The sequence below is a fragment of the Electrona antarctica genome (assembly GCF_951216825.1).
Source record: "Electrona antarctica genome assembly, chromosome: 16".
Taxonomy (NCBI): Eukaryota; Metazoa; Chordata; class Actinopteri; order Myctophiformes; family Myctophidae; genus Electrona; species Electrona antarctica.
Window position 1 is genome coordinate 34145863 of NC_136797.1, and position 20107 is coordinate 34165969.

General features: G+C 42.9%; 1 protein-coding gene across 2 annotated transcripts in view; it reads left to right on the forward strand.

Moving 5' to 3' along the window:
* Positions 1-20107, forward strand: part of unc5cb (unc-5 netrin receptor Cb) — a 194898-nt gene that overhangs the window by 116926 nt on the left and 57865 nt on the right. For both annotated transcript variants that reach the window (XM_079524910.1, XM_079524909.1), the window contains one exon: positions 3186-3289. In XM_079524910.1, coding sequence (XP_079381036.1) covers positions 3186-3289 — 104 coding nt within the window. The remainder of the gene's footprint in view (positions 1-3185; positions 3290-20107) is intronic.

Genomic DNA, 20107 nt, shown 5'->3' on the forward strand with positions numbered 1-20107 from the left:
CCACCCTCGCCAAAGGCATGTCTGGCCACACTGTTTCTGTAATGAGCAGTAGAGACTAGTAAAGACCCTTTCAGGATCAGGACAGACAAGTTTCGACGAACATTTTGTGTTTCTGCAATGAAACCCAACTACCCATCTGTTGTTGCTTTGCGTTTGTTTTATTCGCATATTATCAGACGATCCCCATTTCAACAGAATTCACAAACAACCTGCTAAAGTCATCTAAAATCATAAATCTCTATTTTATGATAGCACATAATGTCTATAGCAGGACAGTACTATAATTTATAGCATGACGTATTTATTTATTAATTTAAGAACAATCTCCTTTGCATAAAGTGAATCCTTCAACTGAGCTCTATAGTTTTGGGCTGTCCATGGACAGGATTTGTCAGGATAAAGGTTGATGTTTGAGGGCTCTGTCTTAAAGGGGTAAGGTTTAAATAAAAAGTGTTAAATAGCTCTATATAAATAGCTCTATATTCTGATAGGGGGGCGACTGTGGCTCAAGAGGTAGAGCAGGTCGTCCAATGATCCATGGGTCGGCGGTTCGAATCCCGGCTCCTCCTGTCTACATGTCGAAGTGTCCTTGGGCAAGACACTGAACCCCAAATTGCTCCCGATGTGCTGGTTGGTACCTTGCGTGGCTTCCGCCGCAATCGGTGTATGAATGTGTGTGTGAATGGGTGAATGTAATGCACAATCTATGTAAAGCGCCTTGGATAAAGGCGCTATATAAATGCACCATTTACCATTTATAGCAATAATTGCCATAGTGTTTGTTCAAAAACAGGGGTCTTCCCGTCTCACCAGCTCTTTAAATAAAATTGGTGATGATTGTAGGGTTGGATACAGTTGGTATCCTGACCTGAATACTTCCTCTATATACCTCTAGAGACTAGACCCTGTTACTGAACAAACACTCTATTACACTATACTTTTATAGCAATGATCACATCGGAATTCTGAATAATATACTACACTAAAGCTTTAACTTTCTAACAAAAACATATCACACCACAATTAGGTTAGAAGGATTACTGTATGAATCACCATCAAGCAGACTGGAGTAAACTTCCATTTGTGCACTCTTATGAGTTAACTAACACAATGGTGTCCCCCCTTGTATTCACCATTGGCTATTTTTCATTTACTCCCTACTCATACATGCTTAATTCTTTCTCATAGTTATGCTCCAAGGGGTTGAAACTTCACTTGAAAATTCACAAGGAAACATCTTGGCTCAGTGTATTTACAGAGATGATGTGATTTTCAGCTTGATTTCATTCTCCCTCCAGGTTTATTGCATTTGTAAGCAGGGCTGGTCCATGCTTAGTTTAGCAGTGATGGGCAGAGCTATACGATCCTGTCAAACCCTTCCTCACATTCTTTCACATTACACTCTGTGACAAGGAGCTCTGTGACAATGGACGCGCGTGCGTGCGTGCGTGCGTGCGTGCGTGCGTGCGTGCGTGCGTGCGCGTCTACCATACACATCTCTGATTCAACCTCAAGGCTCCTATACATTTAATTGAAAACATTTGCCATGAATGTTTAAGAAATCTAAATCAAATCCAAATGCAAAGTGCATACTCTTAGTTAACTTTAGAGTATGCTGTGGTGAACTTGGTTACTGTCAGATATTTTTGGAGAAGAGATGTGGTGTAGTTTGAAAAAGCGGTCGACGTGCAGTTGTAACTCAGGTCCGTTTTACTAAGAATAGAATAGAGGGTTTATGTGATTAAGTGTGTATTCTGTCAGGCGGTTAATGAGGCTAAAGAACATGCCGCTGATATTGCAGGCTGTGGAAAGAGCTAGCTGTCACAGGATTCTGTGGGTGGGAGTGTATATTTCACACTTCAGTGACCCCAGTGTTTCTTAGCAAAAATACTGATTCTGGAAGCACTAACTTCTTGTCCCCTCTACTTTATACTGCCTCTCATGTAGTTGTACATTCATTAAAACCACTCGAACCCTATACTTAGTTGACCAGAGTCCCCCAGGGATCTATACTAGCTAGGCCACCTCCTGTTTTCAATTTCACTCTACAATACATACTGTACTCTTTGTCAAAAATAGATTTAAGCTCTGCAGATCTGCTATTTTCACTGACTGATCACCCATGAATTGGGATGACTAGGATTCTTGTCGTAAATCCTTCCCAAACCCTCTCCTCTCCTCTCCTCTCCTCTCCTCTCCTCTCCTCTCCTCTCCTCTCCTCTCTCTCTCTGCTCTGCTCTGCTCTGCTCTGCTCTGCTCTCTTAACTCTTTATTTGTACATGATGGCGACTCTGCCAGTTACCGCAGTACAGTAGGTGATGATATGTCTAATGAGCTTGGGGATCCAGTGCAGAGCCTGTCAGCCCCACTGCCCTGCTCCATGAGATTTTCACATCACAGAAATATTGGCTTTTTATTAGGAGAGAGGGAGGGGGGTGGGGGAGGGAGAGGGAGAGGGAGAGAGGGGGAGGGAGAGGGAGAGGGAGGGAGAGAGAGAGAGAGAGAGGGAGGGAGAGAGAGGGAGGGAGAGAGAGAGAGGGAGAGAGAGGGAGGGAGGGAGAGGGAGGGAGAGGGAGAGAGAGAGAGAGAGAGAGAGAGAGAGAGAGAGAGAGGGAGAGGGAGAGGGAGAGGGAGAGGGAGAGGGAGAGGGAGAGGGAGAGGGAGGGAGAGGGAGAGAGAGAGAGTTCTATCCCGTCTTACATAGAGGTAAGTGACGATGACAGGGGAGAAGTCTCAGTGACTTATAGCTTTTGTATTACACACATTTCTTCACAGTAAAAACGTGAGTGTTTATTTAAATTAATACTGCTTCTTATTTGTGGGTACAGTACAGAACGCTTTTTTGTATCGCAGACGCAGTTGCCGTTTTCCTCTGTATTGTTTTTGTTATTTAAGATTTTTGACTGAACTCCACACTAGCCTCACAGAGCGGTACTAATATCACTGCGTGGTATTAGTACTCGTCCCTCTCAGTATTTTTTGCAATGTCCTGCCACTTCGGCCGTGAAGTCCTCCCACAATTGAGAGGGCCAGACTTCATCTGCCTGCATGGGGCAATATGCATTGCAAAGGCAGATGAAGGCTGGCTATGCAAGGCTACCTCCGCACAGTCCACTGTCATATAACAGATATCTATACAGTAAATATTGATGTGTGGTGTTTTTCCTTTCTTGTGTTCTGTGCAGATTTGAGGAAGACATTCGACCAGGAGCCTCTTGGGAAGGAAGTGACTCTTGAACAAGAAGTGCTGCTCCAGTGCCGTCCGCCTGAAGGCATCCCAAATGCAGAGGTAATGCTTCAAAAGGCATTTCAGCTGACCAAGACAACAGTGTTATTTGAATCCTGTCATTACTGTAAGAATGGATTGTTTATTTTAACCACTGCTGTGCACTATCCAATTCAATAAGACGAGATCACGAATATCCGAGTTGATTGAGATTCAAGTATTATAGAGTGTTATCGATCAGACCCCATTAAAGCAATCATTTTATAGGATGATAGGCACTATGTTGATGGAGGGGAGAGAACCCCCTGGAGTCCTGCTTGTGGTGGTGGTGAATACACGATGCAGAAAGATGATGAAACCTCCTCCTTGCTGAATTACTAGGACGATGGAGACAATGGTCTGAAAGAAAGAATGACACATTCACAGGCACTGACGTTCGGAGAACACAGACCATTGCCTGATTGGCTAACGGCCAGGGTTGTTCCGATCCGATCACCTGATCGGAGATCTGGGCCGATCACGTCCTTTTCAAATGATCGGAATCGGAGCGGGAGCAAAATAACGTGATCGGGATTCGGGACATGCCTATTGCCTAGTATCAATATTTTATCCAATGTGATTTATCCAAAAGCACAGACAATATCCACTCTAATATATTATCATATCATGATATTAGAGTGGATATTGTCTGTGATTTTGGATATTGTACTATTGGGATATAAAAGTGTTCTATAAAAATATAAATATCAGATTGGGAATCGGCAGATACTCAAAATTGAATGACCGGAATCGAATCGGGAGCACAAAAAAAAATGTGATCAGGACATCCCTACTAACAGCAAGGAGTCTGATTGGCTATATGCTCAGCATAGAATTAGTGAATGAAAAGCTGTGAAACCGTGGGAAAGTGGAAGTTATAAATACCCAGAATAAGAATGACAAACAAATTAAATATACCGTGAGGAACAAGGTCTTCCTCATTGAACTTTCGCAAAAGGAAGGAGTATGTACAAATTATTTGACTGTATTCATTTAACATGGCATCCAATGGAAATGTCGGCCTTTGCTGCTGGTTTTAAGCACGTACAGTAGCCTAAAGCACTGGCCTCATAATGTCATGAATGGGGTGTGGGACGTCATGTCTTTAGCCACGCATGGCTCCTCCTGAACAGATGCTAGCCGTCCCCCTGCCTGATCCTGGGCTCCTTCCATCACCCAAACGACAGAGCAATGAGACCCAAGCAATCTTCCAGGCTCAGTGTGTTCCATTTGATCTCTCACTACGTTCCCTTCACCGGCTTCCGTTCGATGCCTGCAGTGCAGCCGGTCCAAAACACTGGTGATGGCTATGGTACCTACCTTACTTTCATGACACAAACCAACTCCGCAACCCTTAATGCTCACTGTGATCAGTGGTTCTCAAACCTTCTCAGGCCACGACCTCCCAAATGAATCATACTGTATGTGAACTGCGCATGGGGACCCCCCAAAATAATCATATTTGGGTTGAGGCAGTACATTTTGTTTGACTCGGTTCCACAGATAAATATTGCGAAAATAGTAGGTCTAGGCCAAGTAAGCTTGTACAGTAGATCAGCTATTTTAGTATTTTTTACCTCTTTCTTATATTATTTGACAATTTCGCATTTTGGACAATGTTTGACCAGTTTTTGTAGTATAGTTTGTTGATTACCTTTGATACAGTAATGGTCTTTTTAATTTAATTTAATTTATTTTATTTTATTATTTTATAAGGTATTAAAAAACGTCTTAAAGGTCCTTAACCCATTTTGGGCGGGAACCCCTTTTGGTGTTAGCATTATGTTATGCTTTAGCTATTGAAAAATAGCAGATCTACAAGCTCATAGCGTGCCACCGAGTGGCGCGCTACGAGCTTGTAGGTCTGCTATTTTTTGAAAAATCGAAGAACGACTGACATAGAAACATAGCTTTTTCAGAAAACTGTCAGGATGTAGAAGACATTTTTAGAATCTGATCTCAGGTCAAAATGGGTTAAATTGTCACTTTCCTGTCATCTGGGGACCCCCCCCCCTCCTGCCCTAAAACACCCTGGCCATTGGCCAACGCTCCACATGTGACACAAAGACTCTTCTCCCACCTTGCTCCCCAGCTGTGGAACCTCCACCGCTCAGTGAGGACTGCAGACTCACTCCCCATTTTCTGCTGCAGTGTCCTCATTCCTTGTACTCCTTCTTGTTACCTTTTTGAGTGGTGCAGCCACTCCAAGGAACAGCAATGTGTGTCTGTCCCTATGTCTGTTTAGAGTACCAACAGGTGACAAAGTGGCGCTGTTGAGCTTCACACTGCAGAGGTGCATGATGGGAAGCTGAGTTTTTAGTAAAGTTCTCAACGGGCCCAAAAATTAAGGCCCGGCCCTACCCTACCCTAACTGGGTCGGCCTGAGGCTCTGCCCGACCCTAAGAATTACCATAATGTTAGGCCCATGAAACGCCACTAAATGGCCAGTGCAGCGGCGCACGCCTTGGTTCAGTGTGTGTCTGTGACTCTGTGTGAGAGTGAGAACGGAGTTCAATGGACTTATCTGAAATAAAGGATTTATGTAACTCATGTTAGACTGTTAATGTTCCATTTCCATCATTCTAATGGATTCCATTTCCAGTGGTGGTGAGTAACCTAAACATGAGCTCCAGCTCCCTTTAGTCTCTCTATAAAGTGAAGCAGTCGTCCAAGTATTGTCCCCGTTCGGTGTCCAAATACAAAAGAACAAACATAGTCTACAAAGTTTACAAACCATCCACGCAGGAACGCACCGCTCATGGCCTGTCTCGACAGGAACGCACCGCTCATGGCCTGTCTTGACAGGAACGCACCGCTCATGGCCTGTCTTGACAGGAACGCACCGCTCATGGCCTGTCTCCACAGGAACGCACCGCTCATGGCCTGTCTCGACAGGAACGCACCGCTCATGGCCTGTCTCGACAGGAACGCACCGCTCATGGCCTGTCTCCACAGGCACGCACCGCTCATGGCCTGTCTCCACAGGAACGCACCGCTCATGGCCTGTCTCCACAGGAACGCACCGCTCATGGCCTGTCTCGACAGGAACGCACCGCTCATGGCCTGTCTCGACAGGAACGCACCGCTCATGGCCTGTCTCGACAGGAACGCACCGCTCATGGCCTGTCTCGACAGGAACGCACCGCTCATGGCCTGTCTCGACAGGAACGCACCGCTCATGGCCTGTCTCGACAGGAACGCACCGCTCATGGCCTGTCTCGACAGGAACGCACCGCTCATGGCCTGTCTCGACAGGAACGCACCGCGCATGGCCTGTCTCGACAGCTTATACAGATCTGTTATTTTGGGCGTATATAACGAGGCGCGCCGCCACGCCGATGGAAGGTGGTTATAATACTAAGCATTTTGGAAATCAAATAGCCTGTAGTAGCCTGCAGTGGACTGTAACATTGCGTGGTCATCAACTCATCACACACTTACGTGTAGCGTTTATTTATATGGATCGGTTGGTGACGTTGATTAATGATTAGGTTATTCATCGCAGCCAGCTGGGTTAGCTCGAGATAGCTCAGTGCAACATGACGAAAACCTGACGCTTCAGCTATCGTGTGTAATCAGATTGATCTTATAAAACATTTAAGCATATGGCAAGTTAACTGGTTAGAAGCTCATTTGGTGTGCAAAGTCTGCAAACCAGTATAAACAACCACCGTTCCGTTCACTTCTCTCTGCTGTACTGCCTGCCTGCGTGCAGTAATGCCAGTGCGCTGCGCCACCCGCCTCCACTCGTCCTCCTGTCACAAGTGAATCGCCTATAGCGCAGCCCTCTTCATAATAAATACATAGGCCTACGGGAACAAAATATGCACCCAGGCCTACATGTAGGCTATAGCCTACACATTACACAAATAACAGAATTGCTATTTTTATTATAATATTCTTAGAAAAAATCCCTGAACCCGAGGCTCGGCCCGACCCGACTAATTTGCATATTTTTTTAGCCCGGCTCGGGTTCGGGCAGAGTTTAGAGAACTATAGTTTTTAGTTGTAACACCAGCACAGAGCACAGTGCAGTACAGACTACGTTGTAGCAGTGTAGAGGCAGTACAGTACAGACTACACAGTCCAACAACCAATAGTCTGACAAACAATACGGACAGTCAATAGTCCGACAATCAATAGTCCTACAGCCAATAGTCCGACAACCAATAGTCTGACAGCCAATTGTCCGACAGCCAATAGTCCAACCAATAGTCCGACAGCCAATAGTCAGACAACCAATAGTCAGACAACCAATAGTCCGACACCCCAACAGCACCACTCAGTTCAGACAGGTCTGATTTTTGATAGAAGCTGCATGGTTATAACATACAGATATTGGTTACTTGTTCACATATGTTTTGTTATTTAGATTGTTCTTTTGCTTGACCGCGTATGGTAAGAATGTTATTTAGATTGTTCTTTTGCTTGACCGCGTATGGTAAGAGAATGTTATTTAGATTGCATGTTGTTTAGACAAATGTTAGGTTTGATGTTTATCTGGTAGCCTACGTTCTTTGAAGCACAGCAGTGGTCTGTTTGCACTCTACTTACCTGACAAAGTGACCATTAGCCTATCATTTGTTGTTGTTGCTACTGATCTTGCACTTGTACATTGCTCTGGATAAGAGTGTCTGCTAAATGCCTAAATTGAAATGTGTAGAAATCAGTGTAAACTAGAAAAAGTGCCCCTCGGGGCACAGGTCTCCACCAGGGCAGGTCAGGTTGTGGCCTCCTGGTGGCGCTATAATAGGCCAATGTGAAAAGGGTGCCATTTCTTCATACGCCTTTGATGGCAATTGGATGATTTGAGGCATTTTGTTCAGACACACGGACACACACACACGGACGGAGTGCAAAACATACTCTCTCCCCATGCCTTCGGCCTGGTGGAGACAATGAACCGGGGTGGGACGATTCACTTACAGTACCTCCCATTTCGATATTGATACCTAGGGTGCTTTTTTTATACTAGAACATTTTAAAACAATTCTAAACAATATAGACCATGAAAAGTTCAATCATACTAGAACATTTTAAAGCAAAGCCCTGGTATGGGGGACTGCAGTCACTACAGGAGGGTTAATGAATAAAGTGGTTAATGAAGTCTGTTTTGAAAAGGAGTATACTGTAGCTCAGGGGTGGGCAACTTTGACCATGGAGAGGGCCACTATATTTCTACACTCACTCCAGAGGGCCGCATTGCATATTACTGTCGTAGCAAAAATAGCCGATCTACAAGCTCAAAACGCGTCGCGCTGCGACACGTTTTGAGCTTGTAGATCAGCTATTTTTGCTATATTTGAATTGAAATACTGAATTATTGTTTGCTTTTTTTTTATTAGAAACCTGAAAAGTAACCTTGTTATTGATTTTCAAATGGATTTAGTTTTAGTTATGATAACGTTATGAACTAAATTTACAATTTACAATTTACAATTTAGGCATTTAGCAGACGCTCTTAATCCAGAGCGACTTACAATAAGCAAGAACAAAAGCATGGGAATACATCACATATGTAAAAAGCATTTATCGCGAAACATGCGTAAGCTAAGAACGTGACTAGAACATTATCTATATAATGACACTATACATATAAACTATAACTAGAACATATCTATATAATGACACTATACATATAAACTACACATATATGCTATACTATGCTGTACATATATACTATGAAGTGCTATGACTACTATACACTATATACTATGAAGTGCTATGACTACATACAATGCACTTATTGTGCTGTCTACATGACATGCTATAAGTCTGTTTCAAATGCTATATAAGTCTAAGAAGTGCTGTCTAAGGGGGGTAGGGTAAGTGCTATGGGCCATGATGGAGTCTGAAAAGGTGGGTTTTCAGACTACGGCGGAAGATCGGGAGTGATGCTGCAGTTCTGATTGCAACGGGAAGTGCATTCCACAGTTTTGGGGCCAGAAGGGAGAAGAGTTTGGGACGTGTGGAGCGTTGTCCCGGCGTTTTTAGTGAGGGTACTTCCAGCTTCCCTGCGTTGGCTGATCTGAGTGCGCGGGAGGGTTTGTAGGGTTCAATCATGCTGGCAAGATATGGGGGAGCCATACCTTTGGTTGCTTTAAATGCCAACATCAGAGTTTTGTATTCTGTGCGGGCAGCGACCGGGAGCCAGTGCAGGGAGCGGAGCAGGGGGGAGACATGTGAGAATTTTGGCTGGTTGAAGACCAAGCGAGCTGCGGCATTTTGGATCAGTTGGAGAGGCTTCAGTGCACATGCCGGTAGGCCAGTAAGGAGAGAGTTACAATAGTCAAGTTTTGACAGGACTGTTGTCTGGATTAGGAGCTGGGATGATTACAAATTGTACACAAAAAGACAATACTACTAATACTAGTCGTTAAGTACTAGTCATTTAATACTAGTCATTAAGTATATTTAAACTAAGCAGGTCATGTTTGCATGTTTGGAATTGCAACAGCTGAAATCAATACTAATATTCTGATATTAACCTGCGGGCCGCATTAAGTGAAGGTGGGGGCCGCATGTGGCCCACGGGCCGCCAGTTGCCCACCCCTGCTGTAGCTGGAGAGCAGTGGGGATACTTTGAGTTGAGTTTATTCTTGCAGTATTTCTTATCATAATTTTCCTGGGATGACACTAGCAACTTTGCAGCAAATACATTCACAAACCTCGAGGCTGGTTTCAGTACACAGTATGAATGTAGTAAATTATTAAAATGATATGTATGTGTCTATAGGAGAACTTTTTCAGGCTACGACTGAAATCATTTAGAAAATACTTAGTAGTGAGGACAATTCATTTCACAATAAATTACTCCATGCACACAGTAGAATCCTCTGTTTATTTAACTGTGAGAGTGTAAGAAATGTTTTCATTCTCAGAGTTAAATGAACTCTTAAGTTTATTTACTATTATTGTTTATGTAGTAGTAGGGTTAGGGTTAGTTTGAAGAGTGAACTTGCATGTTCTGTTAATTCTATAGCCTACTTTATAGCGTCCTGTTTGTCCCAATAAGTGTTATTATTATTGTGTTTGAAAAGTCCACTGTACAGATAAGTGAAACTTTCTTTTTCTTGCAAAGTCATGCCTTTAATTCTGTTTGTACATTTCCTATTTGGACAGCCACCGGTATGTGGTCAGGGCGAGATAAATGTGTGGTTATCTGTACAGGGGGAGAAGAATAAAACTAGCCGTCCCAAAAAGAGCTGCTCTGTATTATCCTGACTCGGTCCGGACTCACACGTCTACACTACATTGTTATGCCGGCATTTGAAAAGGTTCAGCTGAGACTTCAGCGATGCAAAGAGACCGAGGGGGGGATGAAAGACTAACAGCGGGAGGGGTTTTAGTGTTTTTGTTTTCGGGGGGGGGGGGGGGGGGGAGTGGGCGGGGGGGGAGTGAACCCTGTAAGGTCTGTGAGTGACCTGGAAAATCCGAGTTAAGTGAGTGGAACTGCACTGCAGTTATCCTCACTGAAAGTGCTGACAACCTAAATGGAGGAAAAGTTTGAGACCAAGCACTCCTCCTGAAAGCTTCCCTTTCTCCTACAAGCCAGACTGTCGCTGCTACTAATGGTGATTCTGCTGTTTGCTGGAAGCCTGTCCATCAAGACCCTGATTGGTAGTTATTAACGTCTCAGCTGGAGCCCAATCACTGTACACCTGTGCTCCCTGGGATCTAGGGTTGCTGTGGCAACGTAGCTGTGCTCTGATGAGGGACTAAATAGGAGAGCTGCCACCATTAACCACATGAGACCTAGCGTCCTATATTATGTGCTCAAAATAGCCGATCTACAAGCTCACAACGCGTCACAGCGTAATGAAAGTAATGAAATCGCTGCAGTTCTCACTCATAGCCCAGCAGGTGCCGCTAATTCCCCTCCTGCGGCTGCAGAAAACGTTTATTCCATCAGAGACAATGGGAACTTGAACTGACTTTACACTTGGTTTTAGTAAAACTTTTCATAAAGACTTTATGTTTTTAATCACTAGTTTCAAGTCTTCTTTTGCACAGCATGATATGCGTTTTTGAAAATGATGGTCCCATTATTTCTAAAATGTATGATTAACCAAGGTATGCTATCGAGGCTTGGGGTTGGGTTCTACTGAGTGAAGACCCACCCCTCGCACCCCTTCACACCAATACAACACTGTTTCCTGTTTGCTTGCACTCGCAGCCATAGTCTTTTCACTGAAATAGTGGCTTCAAAACACTAGAAATAGTAGTCTGTAGAAACCAATCCATATTTTTGTCACTGTCTATGGTTCTGAGCTTGCAGATCGTCTATTTTTCGTCTATTTTGGGCAGTGGGGAAAAAGGCGGGGACCAAGTATACTGTAGACCCCCGGGAGACCCCGGTCAATAAAGTATATAGGGTTTAAGTGGCTAAAAGCTTAAAGCAGACGTACTGGCTCACTTTGGTATTCAGGGAGAGTGATGGCATGAATTGGAAGTTAGTTTAGTGGAAACCACAATTAGTTTTTTTCTCTGGTTGGCTTCTTGAAGTTGCTATGCTGATTTCAAAGAGTCCAATAAGAGTGGACAGTTGTATGACAACCAGTCAGGTTCAGGTACAACACATGCACCTTTTTCACCACTTCAAAGGGAAAAAAAACATTCACCAGATTGATCGGCGACATCCCTCTTTATTTCACACGTCTAATTTTGACAAGGTGTGGCGATGTTCTTGTTTTTCCTAGGTCGGTATACTCTGTAATGTGGACAGAGGCACACGTCCAAATCCATTAATTACTCACACTTACTTCATTGCTAGAATAAAGACAAGAGTTCCATTCCGTGCTCTCCTTTTTTTGTATTTTCTGACCTTAAACACAGCTGTCCCAGAGGGGCTGAAAAAAAAAGAAAGAAAAAGAAAACCAGGGACAAACTCAACGCTGAGGGACTTTTTTCCTCTGTGTTTGTCAGGCGGTTTGCTCACACAGGCCCTTTAGAGAGAAAGAGCAGGGAAAAGCAGATGGGCCTAGTCGTTTGTGGTTACATATGCATCTACAGAAATATGTAGCAGCGCTCCCTGTGAAGGAAAGATCTGTCATATTTCACCCACTCTGAGAAAAAATAATTGGGAGATGGAGAGATGGAGGGAGAGAGAGGGAGAGGGAGAGAGAGAGAGAGGGAGAGAGAGAGAGGGGAGGGAAGGAGGCAGAGGAAGACATTTTTTTTGTAGGTTTGTTGGGTTTGGATCCAGTTTGCTGTTGTCAGTGCTCCAGTGGGTTGTCAGGTCTCTGTGTGGCTGCTCTGTGCCCAGAGAGAGGCTGGCAGGCCGGCAGCGCTCTGGCTCCTCCACAATACCCATACTCTTACTGTGCTTTAGTAAATCATTTGGACGAGAGTCTGGTGGATAAAGTGGTGGTTGGTGGAATTAGCACGGTTCAAATACGTGTTTGTTTGTGAGGGAAAAAAAAAAATGACTCAAATGTTACACATATATTCTATAACTGGTACTGTGCGTACCGTACTGCATATATATCTGAGCTGTGGCTGAGCAGTTGGTTGCTCAATATGTTCACACATAAATACATGCACATACTGTACAGTACATAAACACATACACTCACATAAATACACGCACGCATACGCACGCACGCACGCACACACACACACACACACACACACACACACTTTCAATTTTGGCTAATTCTGGCCACATTTTGCGCAATCAAGGCACCCAGTTATAGCAATGATAATGTGGGATTACAGTTGATGCTGTTTTGATGAAGGACATGCATTGTGTATTATTGTGTAACAAGTAATCATAAAAAGGTCATCATCATTATAATTTAGTTCCATAGTCTTCTTTTTTTTTTACTTTTAAAACTGTGCCTGAATAATAGATTGTTTCCATAATATGCCTCATAATGCTTCTCTTAAAAGAACGCTGAGGATCCATCCATCCATTCATCTTCAACCGCTTATCTGTAGTCGGGTAGCGGGGCAACAGCTCCAGCAGAGACTTCCGTCTCCAGACCAACATTAGTAACTTCACGATCACGAGGCAATCCAAGGCCAGTTTGGAGATATTATCCCTCCATCTGATCCTTGGTCTGCACAATATGAATCCTCTGTGGTCATTTAACCATTTACTGTATAACTCTCGAGAATTCTCTCAGAGTTAAATGAACACTGAGGATTTGACTGTGTAGAGGCTCCCCTATCAGGCATATTGGGTGGTAGTGTTGTTGAATGGAGACGGTGTTATCTCTACCCTTATGGAAGATAGATCTTTCACAACAGACACAACACATTCATTCTCTGAAGTACAGATAGTCCCTTTGAAGACGCACGCACGCACGCAACCGCGCGCACGCACGCGCACGCACGCGCACACGCACACGCACACACAGAGAGTAAAGCAAACAAGCGGCAGACATTTATGTTGGCTCTGTTCACCACCATTACCAGTGGAACTTTGGCCTGGAAGGGCTGAAATGCTGCGAGTGAGGTTTCCGAAATAGCACACGGATTCAGTCATCAGAATGAGTTGTATGTTGTGAATACATTAGACACTGCCCAGTCCTGTCCCAAAAGTCATTGTTACATATGTTTCCATCTCCATGCATAATTGATATGTACTCCTTCTTTCTGGGCAGAATAGGAGAGGTGATTTGGTGGAAAGGGCCTTCTGAACTTTTTCTTCTGTGTGACACAGGACTACAAAACTATGGAGGGACGACAATAAAGACATACTATAGACTAGATGGGGTGGGAGAACTTTCTAACAGCCCCACAAGGGACCTTTCCATTCATTACCTCCATGAAGCTCTTTCATTAACCCATTGATACCTGAGGCTGAATCTGGGAACGCCTTCTAGGGCCTGACCTAAGGTTTCTGAAAACCTTCACATTTTGATTCATCATTTTTTTAAATAGTTATGTTTTTTCAAAAATAGCAGACCTACAAGTTCATAGCGCGCCACTCGGTGGCGCGCTATGAGCTTGTAGATCTGCTATTTTTCAATAGCTAAATTTTAACAATAGCTGATGAGACACAGAGAGAGCGCCGGCATCAAGGGTAGAACAACGTATAGGTTGCACCAGGCATCAATGGGTTAAACCCCAACGCGCCCGCACGCCTGTGACAGACAGTCACCCTTTTTTCACGCCCAAGAATATGCAGCGAGCTCATAAAACAGACTTAAATCTGCTTTGTGAGAGAATGCAGCAGCTTTATCACGCCTCTCTCTCTCTCTTTTCTTCTGCCATGGCCTCCATCTCTGTCTCCACTTCACAGCACTTGTGACAACCCTGAGAGAAAGGCAGGGTTCAGAGGTGATGCGGAGCCCAGAGCTGCTGAGCCTGTTTCCATGGGAGCGGGATTTTAATTCAGGCATCTCCTCAGTCGTCCAGGGTCCTGCCGCGTTATCGTGGGTAACGAGTCATTGGTGCTCTGCGGGGAAGAGGCCCCGCTGTCACGCTTAAGTCCAATGGTTTCACTGTGAGGTAGTCCACGGAACACAAAGGATGTTTTGCTTGGTACTCTCTCTCTCTCACTCGTAGAAGTAGACGCAACACTTTCATGGGGAACCCAAGTTAGAACACGTCTTAAGTGCAAAACTGTGCAGCAGATCCAGTTTCCCTGTTTTCTCTCATGCTGTGTAAATGTCAATGGCTTCACTTGATTCTTTAGCCCCAGTTCCACTTAACAGGGGAGGTTAAGGCTTAAAGTACACCAGTGGCTCGTCAGGTCACCTTGTCAGGGGAATGGCAGAGTTTCCTCCCAGTCGACATGGTGAGAGCCGGGGAGGCGGAACATGGAAGGCGGTGAAGGTGTCAACAGTAAAAGCACTTCAGAGTGCCCGGTGGAACAGGAAGTGTGTGTTCATTAAGGCTCCCCTTGGGAGAGAGGGTGTCAGGAGGCCAGATCCGATCCCTTTTGGCAACGAAGCAAAGATTGCCCTTCAGGTGATTCAGCCGTCAATCACGCCATGTTTTCCAGTGCACAAGGCTGTGATCCGATCTAATAGCGCTCGCTCCTTTTCACCCTGCTCTGTCCTCTGCCCTCCTCCCACTCTCACAGCGGCCGAGTCAGACCTAAGAAAACATACATTTCCGTTCCAAATGGCAACAGGGCTTTCCTTGCCCGTGTCTTTTTTTTTCTTCAGACCACCTATGAGAACATCTTCATTCAAACCTCATAATGTTACTCAAGTGTTATTTCCCCATGTTAGATTGAGTTTTCAGCCGTTTTTACTTGTATCACGTTGATGAATGGGCTCTTTGCACGGTCTTCATTACCCTCTGCCCCTGCACAAAAAACAACCCCACTGGTGGCTTGCCTTGGGTATTTAAAATGACCGGGTGGCTTGGGAATCTAAAATTACCTTAAAGCTACGGAAACCCTGATATATCTAGGCATTGCATACAGTAGTATCTGTATCTCAGAAGTATCTGAGAAAAGGTTCTAGCAAAGGTTATGTGGTTACATTACTCACATGGCCCGAGTCCTATTCTTAGAAGCTTGGAGCATTTGAACGGTACAGAGATGATAGAGATGGCTGCATCATGGAAGATGAAGAATAATTGAAGATGGCTCTCATTGCTATTTCTCTCCTGTAGGCTATAATAGTGCTACAGGCAAGACTGATGCTTTTTACTCTTGGTCGGAGTCACAGTGTTATCTGTCCTTATATGGACACCAGGAAACCATTGCAATAACTGTCCCACACACTCCTAACCTCCAATACTAGTCCTAGGGTTTTTTGGGTACAGTCTATTTGGTTCGGTTTGTACATTGTCGCAGTTATAGACCTGTCCATTTGGTTCCTAACTTAGTTGGGGACCCCGCTGACCCTCCTGGACCCCACATTGAGAACTAGTGCCCTAAACCCTCCCCGCAGCTAAGAGACCACAAATCAACCAAAACAAATTAGCAAGACATTTTAAAGACTTATTAGTACAAGTACAAGTGTTGTGTTTACTTTCATCTTAAACCAGCATGTGACATGGGCATGAATGCGGCTTTGATAAGAGTAAAATGATTATTCAAAGAAAGCAAAGTTATCTAAAACATTACACGGGCTTCGTCATGCATTTCTTATCACAATATTCTGCCATCATATTCTTTTACATCGATATTAAAGTATAGAAGCATGTACTGTATATATCTTCTGTCGGGAAGAAACCACCTAACTCCAAAATAGTCATTTTTCAGGAAATGAAGAAAAACTTATATTTTTAAAATATACTCATCAAAGTTGCGGTGTTGTGACTTTATATATTGTCAATTACTTGTATGAGAGGGGGAGAGGTGGTGGAGTTAGTTGCTTTAGCAGACAGTTTGAGGGTCCAATGGAGTTAAGAGGTTTTGTCTGATGTGCTTTTTATTCCTATTCATTGGTTCAATATTTTTTAACCAATACACAGACAAAACAGGGTGTTCAATAGCACTGATTTATGAAAAAGAATAAAAAATAAAATAATAATAATAATCTAAAACCTTAAAAATGGAGTTAGGTGGTTTCCTCCCGACAGCAACAAATCTTACTGTAATGAGTTATTTTACAGTAGGGCGCGCCAGTGGCAGTGCATTCTGGCACATTACTATTTATATACGGTAGCCAAGATTTCTACACTCATAATACTACTAGCAGATGCAGAAACACATGGCTTGTTGTCTCAGAGCAAATGATTGAATAATCATTCTGTAACCTTTCGTGGCTCCAGGTGTGTCATTCAGTGAAGCCGTATATACGCATATGCAGTATGTGAAAGGGAAAATGAATACATTACACCGGAGATGTTGTTAGTTAGAGATATATGCAGTGTGAAGAAGCAGTAGACCTAATAATTCATTTTCTGTAGAGGTCACATATTTCATATTTAACCCATTCAGGCCTGACGTCGAAATTTAAAAAAAAAAGTTTTCTAAATCATGACAATTTTCGGAAAGATTTGAGGCACATTTTAACGATTTTTCAAAAATAGCAGACCTACAAGTTCATAGCGCGCCACTCGGTGGCGCACTATGAGCTTGTAGATCTGCTATTTTTCAATAGCTAAATTATAACAATGTTTAAAACACCAAAAGGGGTTCCCACCCCAAAATGGGTTAATGGTTAATGTGGTTAAACGCTAACGTGACATGGATGCGTTCCAGGTCTCAATGGATTAATGTATGCATTCTACATTAAATGTCTCCCTGTGAGGAGAGAAGTTCCTTCTCTCCTCACCCCTCCGTCCACCGCTGCAGTCAATTTATGATTCAGTTTTGATACAGTATTACTATATGAATGTTGTTGCTCAGCACTGACACTTAAAAGTGAGTGCATGGTATAGTGTGTTTTGGAATAATGTAGGCTACAGTAGCACTAATTAGCGTTGTATCAACACTTGATATGATACAACAGCTAAGATTACACAGTAATATCCTACTCAACCAAAACCCACACACTCCAACCGCAGAAGAGAAAGGGGGCTCGGATCCTACTGAAACCTTGCCCAAATTACGAGTCATATGTAATAGATACAGTACATGTCATAGACAATGGACAACGGTTTTAGAAGGTTCAAATTCCAGGGAGAACAGGTATGTTCACTTCAGAGAACAAAATTAGCCAGCAAAATTAGTTTACAGCATTAAAATCTGTATAACTACTTTAAACCTACAACGTACATACATTGAAAATAGCTGATCATCAAGCTCACTAGATCTACTATTGTCTAAAAGTCTTGGATAAATAAAGGGAAAAAACGTTTGGGCCACTGATACAACATCTTTTCAAATGGGGGGTCCATGGCCAAATACATAATTATTCATTTGAGGGTACTTGACATGAAATATTTTGCCCAGTCCATTTAGGGCTTACAGGGTTAAAAACAAATCAGTTCTGTGTCTGACTGGGAGCCAATGAAGGGATGCCGGTATACAGATGTCCAATAAACAAAAGAATATGAACAAAAAAATGAGAAACAAAATAAAATAATCTAGCTTTGTAACTAATTAATAGCCAATTTGTTAATGGGCAATGGGCATGTATATACAAACGTGTATTTATTATACATTATATTTCAGTGTACTTGGATATACCCACTGATGCTAAAATGATTCCTCAATGGGACTTTTATCTTCCTGTTTATTTTTTGTATTTTTATTTAAAAAAAATTATATCCATCATTACAAACATTTCCAATACCCCATCCCTTTCCCCAAAAACAAGAACAAATTCAACATCCTCTCTCTTTGTTACTCATACATACAGTAACATCATTACCTCAGTTGAACTCCAAATATACATACATATATTGTATTAACTTAAAGCATTCACATATTTCAGTATACCATCCCTTCACAAAAATAAAAACGTTCAGCATCCTCATGCTGACAAAAGAAATAGTGACGAGACCACATACTACGTGTATTTTACTATTGGGATAGCTGCCACCCATGTTTTATATCTTGATCCTTATTAGTATTCCTTAAATTACATTATTTGTACTTTGTTGTCTTCTTGTTGATATTTTATTCAGTGTTATTATTGTTCTGTTCTGTCACAGTTTTGCCACAGGACCTTGCCACACTAGCATTCCGCTGCTTGTACCTGTACGAGTACTGTAGTGACAAATACATTCTATTGATTCTTGATTGATTGATGTAGTCCTGCCAGCTAGGAGTCTAGACTCAATAACAGGGGGATTACCAAACAAACAACCAAACAAAGTAGAAAAGGGGAATGTGTGGAAACAAAAAAGAGGAATAGAATAAAATAAAATACAAAAAATAAAAAGAAGTGTGCATTACGGCTCACATCAACACAGCAAGCAGACTGGCAGGTCCTTCCACACAACAGTTGAGAATAGCAGCAAACATCAACCACTAATAACACCTTTATTTAGTTTTGTCAACTGAATAAAAAAAGTCTAAAAAGTCCCTTTTCAACACTTTATTCAGTTGATAATGATGTTCTTGTCCCCCCATTCGGAGGGGGACATTCAATGAAAGCTGATCTACAAGCTCGTAGGTCGGCTATTTTCAGTGAAGAGATAGGGAGAAAAGAGTGGACCAAGTACAAAGCAACAAGATCCTTCTCCGCATTTCACAGCACATCTCTTGTATTCTCTTTACATCATGAAGTCGAGGCTGGTAGTATATTGGGTTGACCTAACAACTAACTAACCAATCACCTCAATTGTACCTCCTGGCTATGGGCTGTAGTGAGTGAAGTATATGTGGACCACCATTCGAGCACAAAGCACCTCCATTCTAATGCAATTAGGGATCTGATCAAGATATATTTTACATTGAGACATTAAGACACAGAACATGAAGTGTGCTCGTTAAGGGCAATACAAAAAACATATATTGGTTCCTAAAACCAACCAGCAGTAGGGATCATCAGTGGAATTGCATAAAGGAGAAAAGTGGAAAAACAAAAAATAAATAAAAACAAAATAAAAACTAAAACAAAAAACGTACCTTGTATTTCAGTCACTATCAGTCAATATCTATCTACCATCCATCCACTATCAACATGGTCCGGCCATATACTGGGATTTGATACATGCTCGTCACACTGTTGTCATGACATTTTGGAGGTCAAACTTTGAACTTTATTCCTTCTCTGGATATTGAGAGTACACTATTGTATCCATGAACAACTTAATTCTCCTGGTTTGTCTGCATGTCTGTCTTTTTTCAGCATCTGTCTGTCTGTCTGTCTTTCTCATCGTGTCTGTCTGTATTTTCACGGCCCCTGCCCGCCTGCCTGTTTTATATGCTTCCGTCTGTGACAGGTGTGGCTGGATCTGCATTATGTTTTCACTGTGTCTGTCCACGACAGACATTTGACACAAATGTCCACTTGGACTAGAGGATGAACTGATTAAAGA